Source organism: Corvus hawaiiensis, chromosome 3 (genome assembly GCF_020740725.1).
Source record: "Corvus hawaiiensis isolate bCorHaw1 chromosome 3, bCorHaw1.pri.cur, whole genome shotgun sequence".
In the NCBI taxonomy this organism is placed as follows: domain Eukaryota; kingdom Metazoa; phylum Chordata; class Aves; order Passeriformes; family Corvidae; genus Corvus; species Corvus hawaiiensis.
In genome coordinates, this window is record NC_063215.1 from 31,326,372 (window position 1) to 31,348,638 (window position 22,267).

The 22,267-nt window shown below is 45.5% G+C and overlaps 1 protein-coding gene across 25 annotated transcripts in view; it reads left to right on the forward strand.

Annotated features, from left to right (window-relative positions):
- Window positions 1-882: 882 nt before the first annotated feature.
- Window positions 883-22,267, forward strand: part of RIMS1 (regulating synaptic membrane exocytosis 1) — a 319,206-nt gene continuing 297,821 nt past the window's right edge. For all 25 annotated transcript variants that reach the window (XM_048299528.1, XM_048299532.1, XM_048299536.1 and 22 more), the window contains exon 1: window positions 883-1,318. In XM_048299528.1, coding sequence (XP_048155485.1) covers window positions 1,155-1,318 — 164 coding nt within the window. In that variant the 5' untranslated portion in view covers window positions 883-1,154. The remainder of the gene's footprint in view (window positions 1,319-22,267) is intronic.

The window sequence follows — 22,267 nt, forward strand, 5'->3', positions numbered from 1 at the left end:
ATTCATTACCAGCTCCCCAAAATGAAGTTACTCAGAGCTGGTAGACCAGAAATTGGCAGGGAAGCCATCTCGCTCTGGACATAACATTTTGTTTCACTGTGCTCTAACCCCTCAGTTGAGCAGTTGGCACTGTGACATGTTTCGTGGTCAGTTTTAGTGGGTCACAGTAGTTTGAAAACGGGTCTGATAAATAAGAGCACTTGTTACCCGCGTGGGAGGTGTGTGTGGATCATGGCATGGGTGGCACTAAGGGGGTTTAAGAAGCGTATGAAGAAAGTGCTGAAGCGTGGGACCCTCAGGAACGGACGGTCGAGCGGTGATAGCGCTGGCTAAAGGCAAGGGGGCTGCAGCTGGGGCCAGCACGGCTCACGCCCGAGGGAGTGGCGGCAGCACTGGGAGCCCAAGGCTTCCCGGCGCCCCAGGCAGCCCCCAGCAAACCCGCACCCTCCCACGGGTGGCCCTGCTTCGGGCGAGCCGGCTGCCCTGGCGGGAACCCGGGCAAGCACCTGCGGTCAGGAAATCTGGAGGAGGACGTGAGGAGAGCGGCGGTGCCGGAGCCAGGCGCCGCGGCCGTGTGACCGCCGGACGAGCCCGGGGGGCGGCGGGGAGGGAGAGGCGCGGCCGGCCCGGGTGCCCGGCGCGGGCAGGGGCAGAGGCAGCGGCGCCGCGCCTCGGACTCCGCCTCACCGGCACCGAGCTCCCCTCCCTCCCTCGCTCCCTCCCTCCCTCCTCCAGCGCCAGGCTCGCAGCGGCGGAGCATCGCGGCGGCGGCGGCAGCACCCGCCCTTCCCGGCCGGCCGGCGGCGCGCACCGCCCCCCCACTCCCGCACGCAGCCCGCCGGCGGCGATCCGGAGCCCTCCGCGCCACCGCACCTCCGCCCCGCACGCCCACCGCCGGGAGGATGGGCTGCGGGCGGCGGCGCGGCAGCCCCTGAGCTCCCCGAAGCCGCGGAAACAAAAGGAGCGAGCAGCGGCAGCACCGGGCCGGGGTGGATGCAAGCAACCATGAAAGGCTGGGTCTCCGCCTCCTCCGCTGCTGCCAGAGAGCTGCCGGCTGCCGCTGCTCGGAGGACTAGCCTGTGAAGGGGGCGGAGGAGAGGCTAGCTGGGCTCGCCGTGCAAAGGTAGAAGGTGTAAGGGAGAGGCGGAAAGAAAATGTCTTCTTCGGTGGGGCCCCGCGGCCCTCGCCCGCCCACGGTGCCCCCCCCGATGCAGGAGCTGCCCGACCTGAGCCACCTAACAGAGGAGGAGAGGAACATCATCATGGCAGTGATGGACCGGCAGAAAGAGGAGGAAGAAAAAGAAGAGGCCATGCTCAAGTAAGCAGACGCCAGTCATTCATTCATTCAGGCACTCATTCATGCACCGATCGCCGGCGGGCGGAGCGGGCGCTGCCACAGCGGGAGCCGGCCGGTGCCAGGAGCCGGCCGGCTTCGCCCTGCTCGGCGGGGCTGGAGCCGCTGAGCCCCGGTCCCGCTCCGCTCCCGGCCCGTAACTTCCTCCTCCCCCACCCCGGGCAGCTCCTCCCGAGGCAGCACCACCGGGGGAGCCCGGCACGGCGGGACGGAGCGGGACGGCGGCCCTCCCCGCCCCGAGGGAGCCGGCAGCGCAGGGCGGGCGGAAACCCCGACATGGGGGTGAGGGGCGAGGTGGGATTCCTTTGGGGTCCCCAAAACCCCGCCTCTGCCAGGAGGGGCCGCTGGGTGGGGTTTCCCTCCGTGCGGGAGCCTCCGCGGCTGCCGTGCTGCCCCCGCCTGGCTCGGCCACCGCTGCCGCCCGCCGCGGGGCTGGGGCGGCTGCCCCCGCCCGGCACACCCCCGGAGCCCCGCTCCGCCCGCCCGTGCCGCCGGCCCCAGGGTGGGCAGCCACGGGCAGCAGCGCTCTGCAGGGCAGCAGGGCCTTCGTAATTAGGAAATAGATCGAATTAGTCGCGCTGCTCATTCCAGCGAGCGGGCGGGCGTGCGTGCGTGGTGGCGGGACGGCGGGGGAGTGGGTTTATCCCGCTGCCGGCGGCACGGGGAGCGGTGCGGGGAACGCGGGGTGTGGGTAGGTGCCATGTTTGGAAACCGGATCCCCACAGCCTCTTTTGAACCTTTTCCCTCACCCCCTCGTCCCTGCGAAACACCGCATGTGATCACATTTTTTAGCCTCCTCCGTCAGTCGGAGGCTTCAAACGTAACGTTGCTGAATCGCTTACTGCAAGTGATGAGAATAAACAGATTGGAGTCGTGGCCTGTGGAGGAGAATCACGGTTTCTCGTCTTCTGACAGCCCGTCAGGCCTGTTCGCTCCGGGCGGGAGGTGGTGGGAGAGGTGACTGGAACAGTGTGAGCCTCTGACGCCACGCAGACCCTCCGTGCCACAGGAGGTGTATCCTTACCTCACTGTCGCCTGCTTGCGTGCACCTGTGCTCGGAGGGGATGCGCTGAAGGTGTGACGTGGTCTGGGTGTTTCTTTTGGCTGCATCGGAAATACCCACTTGAGCGATGCAGGTGCCAGCTCTTCTCCACGGCTGGAGACCAAACCCCCGCAGGCTCCCGACTTCGGCCCCGTGCGCTGTGCATGGTGAAGCTGGGACAGCGTTTTAGTACATTTAGTACTGTCCCTTCCTATTCGTTCTTGACTCTGAATTTTTACAGGGGCTACTAGAGATCATTGCAATGGTCGGTACTGAGGCCCAGCTGCCAGTGCTGTGCTGGCGAGGAGCTGTCCGGGACTGTGGTGCTTGGATCTCAGTTGAAGACGAAGAGTTCAGTTTGCTGTTGCAGTTCATTGTGCTTGGGGTGTGGCTACCCTTGGAGGTGGGGTGGTTAGAATGAGAAATGTTCTGTGAAAATGCGTTGTGTTAGTCACCGTGAGGAAACGTGAGTGAAGGATCCCTCCTCAGTTTCTATTCATCAGAAAAAAATTAAATAAAGGAGTAGCTCAAAGCCTCTAAACTATATGTATCCTTCTGTTCCTTGTCCTCCAGCACAGCTACTTCTCTACAAATATTTAGCTTTTATTCTGTGAAGAAGATTACTGGTTCTGTGATGATGTTGTAGAGGAATACTATAAATCTTACAGTCACTGTGAGAATGAGAATGAACTTCCCTTGATAGAGATGGTATTTTCTCAGCCCTATTCTTGTTAACATTGGGTAGAGAATAAATTTTCCTCCTTTTTTCACTTCCCCCCCCCTTTTTTTTTTTTTTTTCCTTTTGCATTCGTGTTTCTGAATTCTGGACTGATATTTCCTTTTCTGTAAGATTATGGGAATCTTCAGCAGTTTCACTAAATGAACTTAGAACACTTTAAATATAAATTTTAGAAAAGGGCAAAAATAGTGCTTTGTCAATTCAGCTGGAAATTACTTTGTATTATCTTCAAAGGTTTGTGATAGCCAAATTTAAAAGTTTATTTTCCTACGAAAGTTCTTTAAAATAATAAGAATAGCAGTCTAGGCTCTCCACTGGCCTAAGAAATTGTGATTTTAAATAGATTTCTGTCTTTGTTTAAAGAGCCAGAAATTAAGGGAAAATACATTGGAAAACTTAAAAACCTGTATACTTGCTTTAGCTATATCATTAGTTTGTAAAAATCAGGTCACAGCAAATAGTTTTCTTATGGGTTATGATTCAACTCATAGAGAGAGCCACTAGATTTTCTGAGATCATCTGCCTTTTCTGTATGCTGAACACTTACTTTCGTTTTGGGATAAGAGTTTGACACACCTTTCCATGGAGCAACTCTTTTAAGACTGGAATTTTGACAAGAATTTACTTCCATAACTTTATAAAGGTTTGTTACAAATATACAGTGGTGCTATCAGATGACACAGCTATATTATAAAAGTCACATATAATCACCACCCCTTCGTATTATCTCTGTTAAAAGATTTTCTGATTATCCAAATGTCTCAACAAAACTGCCACCAGTTTTCATTAAAACCACCTGGTGGAGAAATGTTTCCATCTGTAACACCCACATGCAAATCTGTAATTTTCCCTGAAAGTGAAGCTGAGAATCAATCTGCAAACTAGGCTACCTTCAATCCTGGGCTGATCAGAGGCCGGATATGTGCTGTCTCATGAATCATAAGGGCTAAAAAGGGTGCAGTATTTCTCTCCTGTTCTGGATGTCCTGATAGCAATGAAAGTTTCTAAAACAGTACTTGTAATTTTCCTTTCCAGCACTCCTCATAGCAGAAAACCATAGGAAGAAATATTGGTTAAATGACTGTATTCTTCACACAGAGATCGTAAAACTGGGGATCCAGGGGAATTTGAAGTGCTTCTCTGAGTAGACTATATGGATTTCAGGAGAAGTGAAAGCAGTTAGGGTCATTGGTAAAGAGGCTGTGTCCCTCTCCTCTGGCTCTGTACCTTTCTGTCTTCCTGATTCCTGTTTCTAACTCTGAGCTAAAAGCCTTCTTGTAAACCCTCTCTGCCAGTTCATGCTGACATCAGCACGTACTGCAGCGTGCCAGCCTGCGAACAGGGCACTGTTACAGGGCACAGGACTATGGACACTGAGCTCTTTTCACTGCTTGCACTGGAGGATTACAAATGCATCCTTCGATTTGAGACCACTTGCTCGTTGCTTTCCAGGAACTTGCCCTATCTCAATTTTTTGGTCTGCTGATTTTCCTTCAGCAGTGTGGGGCTAACAGAGCTTGTCACCCCCTTAGGATAAAGACATACATCTTATACTGGCCAGTGTGGCTTCCTTTTTCTAGGTACACCTGGTCAGTGGCAGGGACCTTTTCTTCCCCACACCCTTCTGATACCAGATTTCACACTGCTGTGGGTGGTGTTTGTGGAAGGGGCACACTTTGCTATCCTATGACTTGTTGAATATCTTGGAGTAATGTGTTGAGGAGTTTGGGCTTTTGTGAAGATTCCTTCTTTTGCGTCTCTTATGGACAGGTGTACCTTGGCTTTAGGAACACTTTGCCATTAATGGATTGCCTTGAAATTGCCTTCACATCCAAAGGCAGGTTCTGTATTCCTTCTGTAATGGGGACAGTGTCACTAGGTATTCCTGAGACCATATCCATGCCTTCATTCAGTGAACTGGTCCCAGTCTGTTGTATGGCACTGAAGACTCAAATCCACATAAACATTTTGATGCTTGCCAGGCACTACGTAGAAACTGAAGCTTTTGAGTGCAGCCCCATGGTCTGGGAGTAGGAAGTAGCTCCTCCATCTCATCTTGGAGCTTCAGAGCTTTGTGTTTTGTTCCTCTGTGGCTGGGAGAGCATCCCCTTCCTGTTTGCCACACCTTTGAAAGCTGCATGGAGAGCAGTCTGTTGGGTAGGTGGGGCTTTACCATGGTATACTCAACTCTCATCCGCTCTTGTTTCCCTGTTTCATACCGACTTTGCCAGATTTTCTGCATATCTCTGAAGACTATGGTCTCTATCATCTCTTTTAATGGCACTTGGCTTTAGACACCCAAGCTTTTGCTGTTCTTGTATGAGTAAATGTTTGCATAGGACAGTAGTAAAATGGCCTCCTCTGCAGACTCATTCACATCGGAGGCATTTTTTCCTGTTTTACTTGGTAGATACTCCTGTAGCTGGAAGGGAAGAGTTTCATGTTGAGTGGCTGATGTCTAGCCCGAAGTCCAGATGTTGCCCAACAGGTGACTGATGTGACTAAAAAATTGTGAAGAAGCCTGAAAGGGTAAGTTTTCAATGAGACTGAAGAGAGAAACAAACCATCACTTGCAAAAGTGTGTGTGTGTGTGTAAAATTAAAAGAAAAAATAGTTTAAAAGTTTAAAGTGCACATTTAAACCCTAGGTAGCCTGAGACAATATATTGCTTGTGGGTATAAAGTACCTTGAACTGAAAAAAACACAGTTATATAAAGCAAACTTCAATCACAGAGAAATCAGAGAATTATATGTATGTGTGTACTTAAGATGAAGTTTGCTTATATGTAGTTGTGTGCCTTATCTCATTGGGTTAGGTAAGTACTAAGTGGAAACTATGGCAGCTGAGAACACAGCTAGTTGAGTTCCAGTTCTATTCAAATTTTGGCCAGTAATTAGGAGGTGGTTCCTAGTTACCATGGCATTCATTTGCTGGAGCAAACTTAAGTGGGGTAAAAGCTCTTACTAAGCTTCTGATGGGACATAAGAAAGCTGTGAGATTGTTGGCTGAGGTAGTGGCAATACTAGGAAAGTTAACTCAGACACGGGAGGTGTTTTGTAGTTTTGGAACTAATTGAATAGCTTCAGTAGAGAGGGTAGCAGGTACTTGAAACCTTCTCATCTTAAAAGTTATCTCAAGATTTTTAATGGCAGTTAATAATTAGGGAGAATTTGATGCTAACACCCTATTTTGACCACCTAGTATGGTACACAAACATGATTTTAATAGAACTCAGGTCCCTAGAATCAGTAGGGATATTGCAGCTGCTCATGTTTCAGGTCTGCCAAATCCTGGTCACTTGCAGTTGGTGAGAATATCTGTTTTAGGGTTTGCAAAGTAACCTCTCTGTAATTTCGTTGGGGCACCTGGAAGCTTCCAGCCTTGACTACTGCGTAACTGAAGATTAACCATTTGACCAGGAGGCTTGTGCTCTCAGCCAGTTTCCTGGAGACAATGTGTTTCCTTCTCCCTTTCTAGCACTTGGCCCACACCTAACATTGTCAGGAAACATTCAATGCTGCTCAAAGCACAGTGGCAGCTGCTGCCATCCTCATTGTGTATAGTACTTACGGGCAACATGAGGAAGTTCGGTTCCAAGACCTTCTTAGCCTGTATGCTGTAAATCCCCTGATCATAATTGCCCTTCCGTAAAGAGTAGGGAAGGAAGAGGTAGGATCATTCTTCCTCCTTTCTGTTGAAACTGGGCCACTTTGCAGAAATAAAAGTGAGAGTCAAGAGGCTATCTTGAGGAAGTCTGTCTTTATCTTATCTTTAGAATAAAGGGTTGAAAGCCTATCTTTAATCCCACTGAGAAACAATGGAGGAGAGTTCTGGGTACTGGTTGCGCATTTGGCACCAAGGAATTAAAGGATAAAATAGATAAACAATACCAAGACTCTCTCCTCTGAATCAGAATCCCTCTTATTTATTCTTTCCATGGCTTCATGAATCTCGCTTTCTCTACAGTGGAGCAGGAGGAATGGAGGCTTCTGCTTGAGAGCCTTTATTTCTTCCTTTGTACTTAAACGAGTTTGGAACCACCATGTTTCAGACCCTATGGTGGTGCGGGGAGCAGAGTGCAGGTTGCTTGCTGTGTGCATGGGTATTTTAAGATCCTGGAATCACCCAGAAGGACTGTTCGAATATTTGCCTTGCACCTCTTCCTGGCAGTGCCAACTCTAAACCTGACACTTGAGTGTACAAATCCATGGTGAAACAATTTTACTTCTGGAGGTTGTGTAGTACAACCCCCTACTCAGACCAGGGCCACCTGCAGCAGGTAGCCCAGGACCAAGTTCCGGTAGCTTTGGAGTATCTCCAAGGATGGAACTCCACAACCTCTCTGGACAGTCTTTTCCTGTCAGCTTCCCTCACAGTAAAAAGTGTTCCCTGTCATTCAGATGGAACTTCCTATGTTTCGGTTTGTGTTCATTGCTTCTGGTCCAGTCTCTGAGCACCTCTGGGAAGAGTTTGACTCTGTCTTCTTTAGTCCTCCTCACTAAGGATTGACACACGTTAGAATCCTTCTGGGTCTTCTTTCCCCCCTTCTTCTTGGGGCTGAACAGTCCCCACTCTCTCAGCCATTCCTCATGTCATGTGCTCCCATCCCTTTCTGTATTTATGGCTCCTTGCTGCACTGGCTCCAGCATGTCTTTCTTATATCAAGGACCCCAGAAGCAGATTTATCATCCAGACGTGGCAGAGATCAAAGATCACCACTTTCAATCTACTGGTGATGTTTTTCCAGTGCAGCCCAGGATGGCTTTGGCCTTCTTTGCTGCAAGCCTATGTTGCTGGCTCACGTTCAGCTTGGTGTTGACCAGGAATTCTCAGTTGCTTCTCTGCAGAGCTTCTTTCCAGCTTCTTTCCAGCTGGTTGGCCCCCTGGAATTATTCTCCTTGTGCGCGACTTTGCGTGCCCTTATGCTGAATGTTTTCAGGCTTACCAGAGAGACCAGTATCTAAACATTTTCTCAAATCACTCAGGGAAAGGATTGCTTTGGTTACTGCTCCTCACCCCTTCCTCTTTACTGCCCAAGGCCTTTGCTCGGAGAGGAAGAGAGAGAATTGAACAGTGCAGAAACTGTTGTGGCCTTTTGGCCAATGGAAGCATCAGAAAGAATTTAACAACATTTGAAGCTTCAAGTTTTCATCAGTCTGAGAGGGCAGGTATGGCCATAAATGTGTTTTGATAAAGGAGACAACTTGTGGTGACCTCTGAATTGCAAGGAGTGTTTTCATGCCTTTCAGGGTGTTTCAGAGAATTGATAGTGATTTTTTCACTTGGAGGTGGACTGGGTAGTCTAAGGAGACTGAAGAGTCAAAACAAATTCACAGTTGGACAGTGACCTAGCAAGGCAATTATGAGACAGTCATTGACTGATCTACTGGGCAGCCATCTCACTGCTGAGGAGGAGCAGGAGACTGTCAGCAGACAATAGCAGATTGATAGGCATTTCTTAAAAGCTGCAGAAGAACGGGAGGTGATAGGAGATGACAGACAGTAATAAACATCCCTACCACTTTTTAGACACAGGCTTCAGATCAGTGTGTGTTGAGCTTTTGGAATGTCTGAAGTGCAAGCTGTTGTCCAGAGCTCTTTTCTGGCCCCAGTTTAAGTGGTTTTATTGGAATGCACAGGGCATTATTTCTGCGCATGCGTCTTCCCACATGATTCTCCGTTTGATACAGGAATCTGCCAAAGCTTCATTGCCGGCTTTGTCTGACATTGCACTAATACTTTCTAACTAAGAAGTCTGTCTTTCTTCAAATTCATGGGCATTATCTGTGCCCTGCAGAAGGGTGAAGACAAAGACTGGTGAAAGAACATAATCTCTGGGCAGGAACTTCTCAAAGTACAGAATTGTTATAAACCTTATCTTAAAAGGAATTATGCAGAAGAGGCTTCTTTTTAGAGGGAGAGGGTACCATCCTGTTGTTTATTTTTCTGGAAAATAGCAGAGGGAGAACAACATTACGGAAGATTTGAAATTCTCAGTCTTGTCAATACCCTTTTATTTCTGAAGACTCATATGAAGAATTTTTTTGCATCCTTGGATAAGAGAGCAGCTAACAAAGATGTAGCATGCTTCCTTCATCAAGCAGTTACTAAGCATTTTAAGGCTTGAACTTAATGCCTTAAGAAAAGGCTGTTTAAAAATACTGTTGCCCTTGTATTCAAGCTTGTTGAAATGCAGGCATTATTGAAGGTGGAAAATGACAAAACTGAAATTCTGTTTTGGGTTGCCAATAGTTAGAGCCAATTATAATTTATAGCTTGATTTACCTTCTCCTTTTGTTGGGGTTTTAAGAGGTCTATGCTGTACCCACTGGTGGCTGCTGCATTTGTCTACTCCCCTGGGCCTATCAGTTTTAATTAATAGATGTTAGCATGCAATTGTGTTTTGGGGGAAAAAGCTTGCATGCCTATAGTCTGACTTCAGTTCCCAGCAGTGATAAAACACATTAAAAAATCTTATGTCATCAGTTACAAACACAGACTAGTTTTATTCTGCTTTTTAGAAATACTTACATAAATTTACAATTACTGCAATGATTTACACCCCACCAGATTAACACCTCTGTATGATTTACCTCAGTCAAATCCAGGTATTAGATCTGTAAGGATGCAGATACCTTATCAGATCTCTACATCTGTCAGGAATTAAGATTTTTTTATCCCGTATTTTATACTTCACAGATATGGTAAAATATTATGCAATGTTTATAGTGTAGCTTAGTTTGGGAATCTAGACAGTAAATGTTAGTCAGACTTACTTTTGATAAACAACAAGCAGCAGAAAAGAGTACCATTATGAGTTTGATGTAATGGTTTCTTAGATAAGACAATTGATAGGATAGAGTTGTAATTCTTTGTACTTAGAACTGAAGTAATCATCCTCAAAATTTGATTGCATGTCAGATACTTACATCCAGAGAGAGTTTTAAACAAGAAAACCATGTTCCAAATATATTTTCTGGCACTGTTACAGAGGCAAGAAGAGCTAGTTCCAATTTTCAGAATAATAACACACACAAAACCATTCATACACTTGCCACTTCAGAGGCATGAAGAGACATGGCATGATGAATAGCTGTTTCCAGACAGTTCTAGATTGAATTAGAACACCTGCTTAGGTACTAATTCCTGAGTTTCTTCACATCAGCTGTGTCTCATTTTCAGTGTCTTTGTACACTTTGCACACTTTGCACACTTTGCCTTTGGTGATACTATCGAAGATAAGGGAATGTATCTTATCTGTATATGGACATTTTTCAGATATCTGTAATAAAAATGTAGTGTTTGAAATCTCCTGATGTTTTCGTCTGTCTTTCCTGTATTAAGGCCTTCTGGAATCACTGAAGATCAGTTTATGCCCTGAGGGTTGCTTTTTGATGAGGGATGAACCTAGAAGATAGAGCTACACATTTTAGTGATAAAAGTGGTGGATTTAGAAAATTAACTGTTTCAAGTTTTGAGGAGCTGAGGTGTAACCAAAAAGTAATTTTCTGTGTATTTTGGGCTTTAGATAAACACTAAATTCTAGTAAATTTCTAGAATGGTTGTTTAAATGCCTTGCATCAAAATACAGTTATTTACTTTAAGATCCTTAATTGAGAGCTATTTTTTTGAACTTAATTATATGAAATGTATTAGGACATTGCTCATGAGTGGAGCACAGCCCAACCAGACTATTTTAGTGTAAGTACTATTATATTACAGGGAAAAAGGGTACTACTCTTTTAGCAAGAAGCAGAGCACTCTTATTTGTTCTGAAAATTGCTAATGGAAGTCTTCACACGCTTGAATGACCTAAGCGTGAATTGTCTTCTCAAGTGTTTCTCTAGGTTACCAATACTGCATACTCTGAATTGATCAAAGTATTTATGTATCCAAAACTCTGTCTACATCTTATGCAAGCAGGTCTAATAAAAGGTGCTACATTTTTTTCGAACCTTGTTTGGACTGTGAGCCTAGTGAGCATTAAAAATTTTGTAGCAATTACTCATGAAGATTTTGTCTGCGTTTTTGTAAAATAAATCTTAAAGTCTGAATATACTGGGAAGCCTTCTCATCTTTTTTCTTTGCACAGTTTCTTTAGCACTTGCATGTTCTAAGAAAGCAGAGTATTTTTTCATTTATATTCATTATTCTCTATGTTTTTAATTAGCCTTTTATATGAAGTTATGTTCAAAGTAAAGTCATTGCACTTTCGCTTATTTGTAGTATTAACTTTAGAATCATTTTGACATTTGGCATCAGGAGACTAAATTTTGTACTGATTAAATGATATTGCACAGATGTAGGTGAAAAAATATGAAATCTTGAGCAGTAAAAGGACATGAAAAATCTATGAGTATTTTAGTTACTTTAAGTGATAAGTCTCCTTAGTACTGTTACTTATTGCAGAAAGTTTGACAGTGCATGACAAACTTCAGCTCTACAGTTTGATGTTTTGCTGGTCATGTGTTTTTAGCTACAGAAGTAGAGCGGGAAGGCAGCTGTTTGATGGAGCACATGGAGCATGAGCCGAGGCAGTTCGGAAGAAAGGACAGAATTTATGAGGGCTCTAGATCATCCTAGGTTAACTCTATTGATTTTGGCCCAGGATGCTACCTGCAAAGTATGAGGGTAATGGGTTTGCACTTTATGGATGAGAATTAAAAGAGGCTTTATATGTGCATATGTGCTTGTGCCTAAGAATATGGAATCAGGCTGTACAGAAATATGTATAGGTTGCCTTATGGACTTTAATTGCAACATTATGTTGCTTAGCATTGCTGTAAACATGCAGAGTGCATTGGTTGAAGTGGCTCAAGAGCTGAAAATCAGGAACAATTTTGCCTGCAGTCGTATCTTAAGGAGAAGTGAGATGGTTGCTGCCATGAACCAGCAAAACATTGTATTTCTGTGGTCCCGTGTCTCTGCTGAGTTTGATTAACTCTGGTGACTCCCTGCCTTGAACAAGTCTCACTAGAAGCACATCTGTTTATAGGAGTAAAACTGAAGTGTTGTTGAGTCTGTTTAAATGGGATATGTCCATACAAGTTTTGTGTTTTGCAGACTGAAGCACATTTTGCTCAAATGCATCCAGTAATTGTTCAGTTACACCCCAAGCCTTACACAGAAAGTAAGCTTAAGAAAAGTGAAACCAAGGCATGGCTACCTACATTTCTGGGGGAAAAAATAAAAAAGCACCACACTTTATTTATCACTATTCAGAAGTGTATCTGTATTTTTTTAAATTACATTGTGTTCTGCATACCCTAACTTCCTGAAGTTTTAATAGTGTATTTTGTTTACTTTTGGTTTCTCCAAGAAGCTATTTTTCAATATACTCACAGAAAGGAACTGTATTTACTCAAAGGTGGAAATTGCAGAATTATATGAATTGATTCTGCTAGTGTATATGTAAAAAGTGTGTAAATTCCTTTGAGATTAAATGCACAGTACCTTTTTCTTGTATTTCAGAGCAAAATTAGATATTGATTTTTTAATGAGAAATCTATTCTAAGAATATAGAACCTCAGTAATATATTATGATTCTTGTATTTTGTGTTTTGAGATGATTTGATATTGATTGTAGTTTTTAAATTTAAAAGCTCTCACTTTTTCAAGCAAAATATCTTCATAATTTATCTTGCAAGGCTTTTTCTAATCTTTCTACATTAACTTAAAGTAAAACATCACCCCTTAAAAAAGAATTTTTCAAACAATTATCCATTCACTATAAAAAAACTATCAACACAATTTGATGGGAAGTCGACTGATCAGTTCAGGGATTCAGCTGGAATTTAAAGGTTTGTTCACTTGTAACATCCCTTTTTCTGGTAGGCCTGTTTCAAGTTCTAAGCTTGTCCCTGACTGACCAGGTTTAAGTAGTCTCTGTAGAAAAGGAGCTGGGGAGTTCTAGTTACATGGCCGGTGAGACAATGCTCTATTTTTCATTCAGCCGAGGTGATCGGATTCTTTCTTTCTTGGTATTTACTCTGTATGGGATCAAAAGGAAAAAAATCGAACATTTCTGTGATGTAAAGTAAAATTAATGACATGAACAATATGAGGGAAGAATCTTGAGGAGAACAGGAACAACAGGAGTGCTTCTTGTTATGGACGGGGTTTGCCCTCTTAGTTTTTTACAGGGTTTGTAGTTTGGGAGTGCTTTCAGCTCTATCCTTGAAGAATTTGTGGTCGTGTGCTTTTTTCTGCCTGCATATAAGTGTTTGCCATATTTCTCTGAAGTCAAGACCTTGACAGAATGATTCATGGTTTTCGTCTCATTCTGTTGGATTACTGCAACGTATTGTACTGGGATTAGCCTTGAAACTTCCTGTTGATCTCATACTGTGCCTTTTTACTTCCTTTACTTCTCTTTGCTTCCTATTACTTGTATTTCATCTTAATACAGAGCTTTCTTTCCCGTGTAATGGCAGACTAGGACCACAGAAGAAAGCCTTCTTTAATGTAGAAAAGGCAGGTAACTTTCACATACAGCTTTTGTGAAGAAGACCTAAATTTGAAAGCTTTCTATGAAAGCCAAAGTTTGATGAACTTTCTGTAAGGGCAGCTTGCTAGTTATGTGAAAGTTGCAGAGGTGAAAAGGAAGTAGTCTTCCTGGCAATTTACTTAATGGTGTGAAATACCAGGTGTTAAAACTTGAAGACAGGCACTTGCATGTCTGGAATTCATAAATAAACCAAGAAAATCAATAAGTGACTTTGGCAACTGCCACCCTTTTGACTCCTTTGTCAGAGGCCAAGAACTGAATGAACAAGAAAATTGTAAGTGTTTTCCCTGAAGGAAAAGGAAAAGTACGTTTTCCTCCAGGCTAAAGCTGAGGCGACAGAGAGTACAGGAAAGCTTTTACTGCTGTGTGCTCTGCTGGGTCCACTGTGGCTGGATGCTGGGTGGCCACCAAAGCTACTCTGTTGCTCCCCTCCTCAGCTGCGCAGGGGAGAGAAGATATAATGAAAGGCTCATAGGCCCAGGTAAGGGCAGGGGGAGATCACTGAGCAATTAGTCATGCGCAAAACAGACTCAACTTGGGGAAATTACTTTGACTTACTGCAAATCAGAATCAGAGTAGGATAATGATAAATAAAACCAAATCCTAAAACACCTTCCCCCACCCTTCCCTTCTTACTGGGGTCAGCTTCACTCCTAATTTTCTCTATCTTCTTTCTCAAAACAGCATAGAGGTGGGAAATGGGGGCTGCAGTCAGTTTATCACATGTTGTCTCTGCCATTCCTTCCTTTTCAGGGTAGAACTCCTCACAGTCTCCCCCTGCTCCAGTGTGAAACAGATCATCTTGAGTACCATCATGCCCTGCGTGTAGGACAACCAGGGGATGAGGCCCAGCCAGCCCAGGTTTAGGAAAGGCAGGTCCTGCCTGACCAATGTGATCTCCTTTAATGACCAGGTCACCTTCCTGGTAGATGAGGGAAAGACTGTGAATATAGTCTACCTGGACTTCAGTGAAGCCTTTGGAACTGACTTCCTCTGGAGAAAATGGAAGCCCATGGCTTAGACAGGTGACCTCTTATATGAGTTAAAACTGGCTGGATGGCCAGGCCTAGAGAGTTGTGGTGAATGGGAGTCACATCCAGCTCATGACTGGTCACTAGTGGTGTTCCCCAGGGCTCAGTATTGGGGCCAGTCCTATTTAGTGTCTTTATTTGGATAAGGGGATTGAGTGCACCCTCAGTAAGTTTACAAACAATGCCAAGTTGGGTGGGAGTGCTGATCTGCTGGAGGGCAGGAAGGATCTGGACAGGCTGGATCGATGGGCCAGAGCCAACTGTATGAGGCTCAACAAGGCCAAGAGCTAGGTCCTGCCCTTGGATCACAACAACCCCTGCAGTGCTACAGGCTGAGGCCAGAGTGCCTGGAAAGCTGCCCTGGAGGTGCTGGGTGACAGTGGCTGAACATGAGACAGCGTGTGCCCAGGTGGCCAAGAAGGCCAATGGCATCCTGCCTGTATCAGCAATAGTGTGGCCAGCAGGACCAGGGCAGTGATTGTCCCCCTGTGTTGCAGTGGGGATACTGCAACATGCATATATCAAACCAGGAGTCCCGTGGAAAGGAAATATATATGGACAGACAGATTCTTGCTAGATGTTTCAGAGATGTTTATTTCTCCAGCCGCATGGCCGGGGCTCTGCCCAGGAACTGTTCCAGTCACGGGACCAAGGGTCCTTCTGCCCGCGCAGGGAACACAAACCAACCAATGGGAACGAGGCTGAGCAGGGGCAGGGAAGCCCCGTGTCTGTGCCCTCAGGGCCCCTCTCCCAGGGCTACACGGCAGGGGAGGGACCCCAACACCTCACCCGTTTTATTTTAATAAAAGGAGAATGAAAACAACTGGATAAACATAACAAGAACAGTTTCAAAACAAAACAAGCCACCCTCCTGAGTCTTTAAATGTCCAAACAGATTCTGTGGAACATCTTAGGGCTGACAGAAGGGAGACAGAACTCTCTGAGCATGCTTTGTGGGGAAACTGAGGCAGGAGAGGGTTTAACTTCTTCCCTTCCCCTTTTCATCCCCCACTCGGCATTGGAAAGGGATTTTTGGGGAAACAATTGGCAAAAGCATGGTTTTGCGAGGGAAACCATGGATGAAAAAACGGATTGGGAATACACTGGGGGTAATAGGACATAGGGTAAAAGGGAAAGGTGGGATTAAGAAAGGGAGACTGTAGGGGGGGCTTACAATGGAGATATTGTCTAACATGACTACGATTTTTTGCATATATACGGCCTTTTACAGAAACACCATCAGGCCCAGTGACCTGCGATGCTTGTAACCCTTTTCTCCCTGGTACAATATTAAATTCCACCACCTCTCCATCTCCCAAGCTTGGGATCCATTTTTCAGGGTTATTCTTTTTAATAGCAGTTCTATGCACGAATATGTCTTGCTGGTTGTCACACCTTGTTATAAAACCATAATTTTGCTTAACATTATACCATTTTACTATCCTTAAGGTCTTAGTTACTATGATCTTTTCCTTTTTCCGAGTGGCTGCTGTTTTCTGTCTCGCTGCGTCTTTGCTCTCTCCTTCGGTCGCTCCCGTGTTGGAATTGTCGGACCTGCTGGTGCCTGCGCGCTCTTCCCGGGGTCGCGTTCGGGGCTGTGCGGGCCGGGCCGGGCCACGCCGCTCAGTTCTCCGTGCGTCGCCTCCTCTGGTCGCAGCTTCGCTGCCGCTGCCGGGCGCTGCACCCACGTCTCGGCCGGGCCCCCGAGCGACGACTCCCCCGCGCCCCGCTCCAGCGCACGTCTCGGCTGGGCGCGGCTCCGTTCTACCGCCACCGCCGCCAGCCGCCGCCCGCGCGCCGCCCCTCTCGGCCGGGCGTTCACGGGGCTCGCTCCACCACGCACTGCACAGGACCGGGCGGGCACCGCCGGGTCCTGCCGCGCCTCGCTCCGCCACCGACACTGCGGCTCGCGTGGCTCCGCCCGCGCGCGGGAACTGCCTCGCTGCTGCTCGCAGAGCGCTCGGTGCACGTGGCCTGGGCCGCACGGTCCCTGCGCCAGGCTTCCCTTCGCCAGGACACAGCTGACATTGCTCAACAGTCTCGGTAACTAAATAATATTCACGAAAATATTCTTCCATCGGCATATATTTTGACTCCAGTATTAACTGTGTCCAAATGGTTTTCCAAAAGCCCTTGGTAAGAATTAAATCCCAAGAAACATAGAAAAAGTTCTTAAACAACCATGCCAGGAAGTGTTTCAGTTCTTTTTGAGCTTGAATCAAGCTAAAATTTACAAATCGTTGTTCAAGAATCATTTTAAGTTTAAGATAAATGTCCATATGCGGCTCTGAAAGCCAAGAGTCTTCCCACGGTTCCTCCATAGTTTAGATATGGAATAGCAAAGCAAAACCAAGAAGAAGAATCCAAAGTTTCCAGGGTTTACTCACACAAATCAGTCGCTTAGGGATCGGGGATCGTTCTGCTCTCAATTCTCCACCATTATGTTGCAGTGGGGATACTGCAACACGCATATATCAAACCAGGAGTCCCGTGGAAAGGAAATATATATGGACAGACAGATTCTTGCTAGCTGTTTCAGAGATGCTTATTTCTCCAGCCGCATGGCCGGAGCTCTGCCGAAGAACTGTTCCAGTCACGGGACCAAGGGTCCTTCTGCCCGCGCAGGGAACACAAACCAACCAATGGGAACGAGGCTGAGCAGGGGCAGGGAAGCCCCGTGTCTGTGCCCTCAGGGCCCCTCTCCCAGGGCTACACGGCAGGGGAGGGACCCCAACACCCCTGTACTCAGCACTGTTGAGGCTGCACCTCAAGTCCTGTGTTTAGTACTGGGCCCCCCACTACAAGAAGGGTATTGAGGTTTGGGAGTGAGTCCAGAGAAGGTCAGTGGAGCTGGTGAAGGGTCTGGAACACAAGTCCTATGAGGAGCAGCTGAGGGAGCTGCGGTTGTTCAGCCTGGAGAAAAGGAGGCTCAGGGGAGACCTTATCATTCTCTACAACTGCCTGAAAGGAGGCTTTAGCCAGGTGGGGGTCAGCCTCTCCTTCCAGGCAACCAGTGACAGGAGAAGAGGAAAAGTTGTCACGCTGTACCAGGGGAGGTTCAGGCTGGACATCAGGAAGAATTTCTTTGTGGAAGGGGTGGTTAAGTATTGGAGTGAGCTGCCCAGGGAAGTGGTTGAGTCATTGTCCTTGGAACTGTAAAGAAAGGACTGGATGTGGCACTTAGTGCTAGGGTTTAATTGACAGGGTGACATTTGGTGAAAAGTTGGACTCAATGATCTTGGAGGTCTTTTCCAACCTCAATGATTTTATGATTCTATGATTATCCCAGCAGCACTAACACTGTCACTGATGGACTTGGCCTTCGCAAGTGATGGGTCCACCTTGGAAGGCAGCTGGCATTAGCTCTGTTGGACATGGGGAAAGCTTCGAGCAGCTTCTCACAGGAGTCACTCTGTAGATCCCCAGCTACCAAAACCTTGCCGCTCAGACCCAGTGCAGTTCAATAGTTTGTCAGAATCTAGCAGTCTGCAAGGTTTTTTATACTGTGAAGTTGAGCCTTTCTTTTCTTATTTGATAGCAAAATATCCTTTGGAGAGCTGCATACCAGGGCTATCAGCATCCTATTTTTATTAGTTCCCAAAATATGTTGTGTTTCATGTTATAAGCCTGAAAAGTACTACTAGTGTTTCTTCTCTAGAAGACAGTTCAAATCATGCCCTATAGCAGGATGGTTCTTCCCAGCTGAATTCAAAACCAGTTTATAAAGTTATAATACATGAGTCTTTATCTCATACTATATTTTTCATTAAGGCTTTCAACTTTACTTACCTTCCAGATGTTTAAATCATGGTAGTGACATGGATTTATATTACATCTATATCTTACCTATTACATACGGTGTATCTAGGACGTTGGAGTTCAATCTGTAATATTTTAGGAACATGTGCAGTTTTTCTTTTTCCTCATTCCAGGCATTATAATCATATTCTTCATAAAATAAAATCTTAGCCAAATCAAGCTGAGTTAAGGAACCATTGTGAACACATTAAATTGCATTTCTGTTTAAGGTGAGCTTCCTGCAAAACAGTGAGGAAAATGCAGTGTTGTTCAGTGCAAATGTCATTCTCAGTTCATAAAAAGTTTCTGAGAGGACAAACTGCAGTTGGTGTTCAGAGATACAAAGCACTGTCCAGTCATGGCAGAGGGTGTGTCTGCACTGTCCCTAGAGGTGTGGTGACAGCACTGAAACTGTTTTGGTGTCTCTCAGGAGGGGATTTTGTTGTCTAAACACAGGTGTTAGCTGGTATTTGAGATGTCCAATGGTACTACTCCTTGATTTCAGGAGTGAGGAATGGGTGGGAAGCTGGTTGCTGTTGTAAACCAGGTTTTGTAGCTGTGGGCAGCAGGGAGTGGAGGGAGCCTGGAAGTAGGCAATGGTTTCTGGAGCTGACCAACGTGGAGCTCCTTTGAACACATCCTGGCTATTTCCTCAAGCAGAAGTGGTTCCCAGACCCTTCAGGTTTCATTTCTGGACACAGACAGCAATGGCAAAGGTTTCAGCTCAGTCAGTGATTCTGACTGGGTTTCAGACCTGTGTAGCAGTGTGCCACTTTTCTTGTGCTCCAGATCCCTCCTGCATAATTTTTGAGATCACTATCTTTCCTTCGGGGATCTTTCATTTCTCAAGTAATATTATGGCTGTTGAGGTAAGAGCATATTTCCTTCCACATGAGAAGCAGTACCTTTTGAATATGAATCATCACTAAACTGCCATCAGTGAAACTGAGATACTTTGATAACATCCTTGTTTTATTTTTTTGCATTAAACTTAAGTTTCATGTTAGCTAAGGTGTTTTAAATGCCCTCACAAGGTAACCACCACATTAATGAGAAAAGTCTGCAAAATAGTCAGCATTTTGCATTGTGCTGGCAAGGCTATTCACTAGAAAAGCTGTGGTTGCTTAGTTGCTGTGGGAGAGGAGAAATGAGGAGAGAGGATGAGAGAGGAGTCCATGGCCTTATGAGGGACAGCAGGAAAGGGGAAAGGACACAAGTAAAGTGGGAAACTGTAAGAAAGTACACATCCCTTAAGGCACAGAAAGTTGGACTCAGAGGGGATTACAGGCAGTTCTGTGGGGATCAGAAGGAGGAATATATGACAGGAGAGAGATGTTAGGGGAAGGCTGGAATTAGCTGGGATGAGAGCCTGGAAGTAGGCTGTGAGTGATGCAGCTGCCTATTCATCTAGTACAGAACAAGCGTAAAATAGCACTTCTGCACACTGAGAACTGGGTAATGAAAAGTGATGGATCCTCTGGTAGCAGACCAGGGACTTGCTTATTTATGTGTCTGTTTCCCTTTGGGCTTGAACTGGAGATGGTTAAGCACACAAATCAGGAGGAGGTGAACATTTATTTTCAGTGTGATAATAAATAAATTAGAAGGCAAGTAGAAAACACAAAGGTTTAGAAATTCTCAGAGGGTAAGCCAGCCTCATGACTGTGAAGAGAAGGGTCTGAGTCATTAGGTTCAGGCACTTGGGGCTTGGCAGAGCTGCTTTCACAGATCTCAGCAGGCTCGGGTGGTACAGCGAGAGCATCCGGAAACACAGGGTAGCTTGACTGAAGAAGGAAGTGCACACCTCAGGTCATTTGAATTAAATATTCCCAGAAAATCATCATTTTATAGTATTATCTAACTACTCTTTGGCTACCCCATACCTTCTCGCTAAAAGGTAAGTATTACTGTATCCCACAGCTGTAGGAGAGGAGAGAAGATCCAGCAGGCAGGAATTGTGCAGCAAGATTGATTTATTTAATTATTTTACAAACTCTTTTATAGACTTTTTTTCTTCATAGTCTATTTGGACAAAGGATCAGCCAGCCCTGGGTTGATTGGTTAGAAATCCTAAACATCCATTGTCAAAGTTTTTTTTCTACTGTACCTTAAACATAGTTCTACAAGGTCGCAGGTGTTCATCGTTTATAGAACTTCTGCTAATCTCTTTGTGAGAGAGGAAAGTATCCCACGGGTTAGAAAGAAGCAAGAAAATTCTTGCTAGCAGCAATATTGTATCCACAGGTAGGTCCATGGAAGAGATCTGGTCTGGTTTAAAAAGAGGATGGTTAGGTCTCCTTGTTTGTAGCAGAGGACTTGGAAACCAAGCTCGGCCACATCTTAGGGTTCCTAAACCTGATGGGAGTAATTGACGTTATTATTTTTCAAAGCAATTTGCTATGTTAATTCAGTCTCCAAATTTTGGAGCTCCAAAATTGGTTTTGAATATTTGGAATTTGCTTTAATCCTTTTTACTCATAAGAAGAATGCCTCCTCCATTTAGGAAATGGCCCCTGCTATCACAGGAGCTGTACGCTGGAGTTTGTAGAAATGCTCTGAACCGGGAGATTACCTTCCTAACAGAGTAAGTAGAGAGGAGTGAGATGAGATTTAAAGAGCACGAGTAGATCAGCTGTAAGGCAGCTCTAAATGTTTTGTTAGTCTCAGGGTTTATAGGCAGGGTGCCATGTCCCCTGCGTCTGTCCAGCCTTGTCATCTCCAGCCTGACATATTGGAGGTTATGTGCATGTACATATTAATCTGTGCAGGCTTGGTGCCTGAGGGAACAGGGTGTGTGTGTGTGTGTTTGTTTTTAATTAAAGGTGGCATCTCTGCTTTTTGGGTAGGTGAAGAACGGACTAAAAAGAATTGATTAAATGGAAAGAAAAAAGAGTAAAGGATGTTGACATTTGAGGCAAGTACATCTAAAGACTCAGCAGGTGAGGAGAAGGGTGAATAATGGGGGCCAAAGAGTTCACTGTACAGTAGAGACCTTAATCAGAATGTGTAAAGGTCCCTGCTTTGCTAAATCAGCAGCTGCTCTTGGCTGGGAAAACTCCCTGGCACTTCTCTGTAGTTTTTCCCCCAATACCACACTCTGGTGTGTAGGGGTAACTCCTTGGTCCCCAGGCAGCGTGTGGAGGTCTTCCTGCTGTGTGTGTGGCTGTGCATATGCCTATCATATGGAGTAGTTTGAGAGAGAGCATTAGAAAACTTTGCTCCAGTTTTTAAGATAAGCCACATAGGTGCATAATCTCATAGGCTGCGTAGTGTCATTTGGGATGAGCAAGCATGCTTTAAGGCAGTCTTATTTTACTCCTGCTTTGGTATCATGGGCCTGGTTGGCCACTTCTAGCACTGATCCCACCACCTGGAACATCTGGCTGCTCCTCTGTGCATTTTCCCCAGTGGTACAATGGAGAGGGAATGGAGAGGGGAAATAGCATGTAAATCCTATAGAGGTAACACAGAAGTCTCTGCCTTGATCCTGCACCATGTGATCCATCCTCTGAAACAGCTGGGAAGGGGAAGAGGAGCATTTCCAGCTCTTTATTGTCTTTTTCCCTTCAGTATAGAAACCCCCATTTGGCTACAGTATGAATCTTATTTTCACAATTAAAGATTGCCACACGTTAATACTGTGATTAACACATAACTAAACATTGACTGTCCTGGGCTGGTCTAGTTCTTTATTTTCTAGATGTTGGAGAAAGTAATAATGAGTTTTCCAAAGTCATGACATACAGATAAGCAGTAGTGTTGTCTTGTATCTTGGCAGCCAGAAGATGGATATGG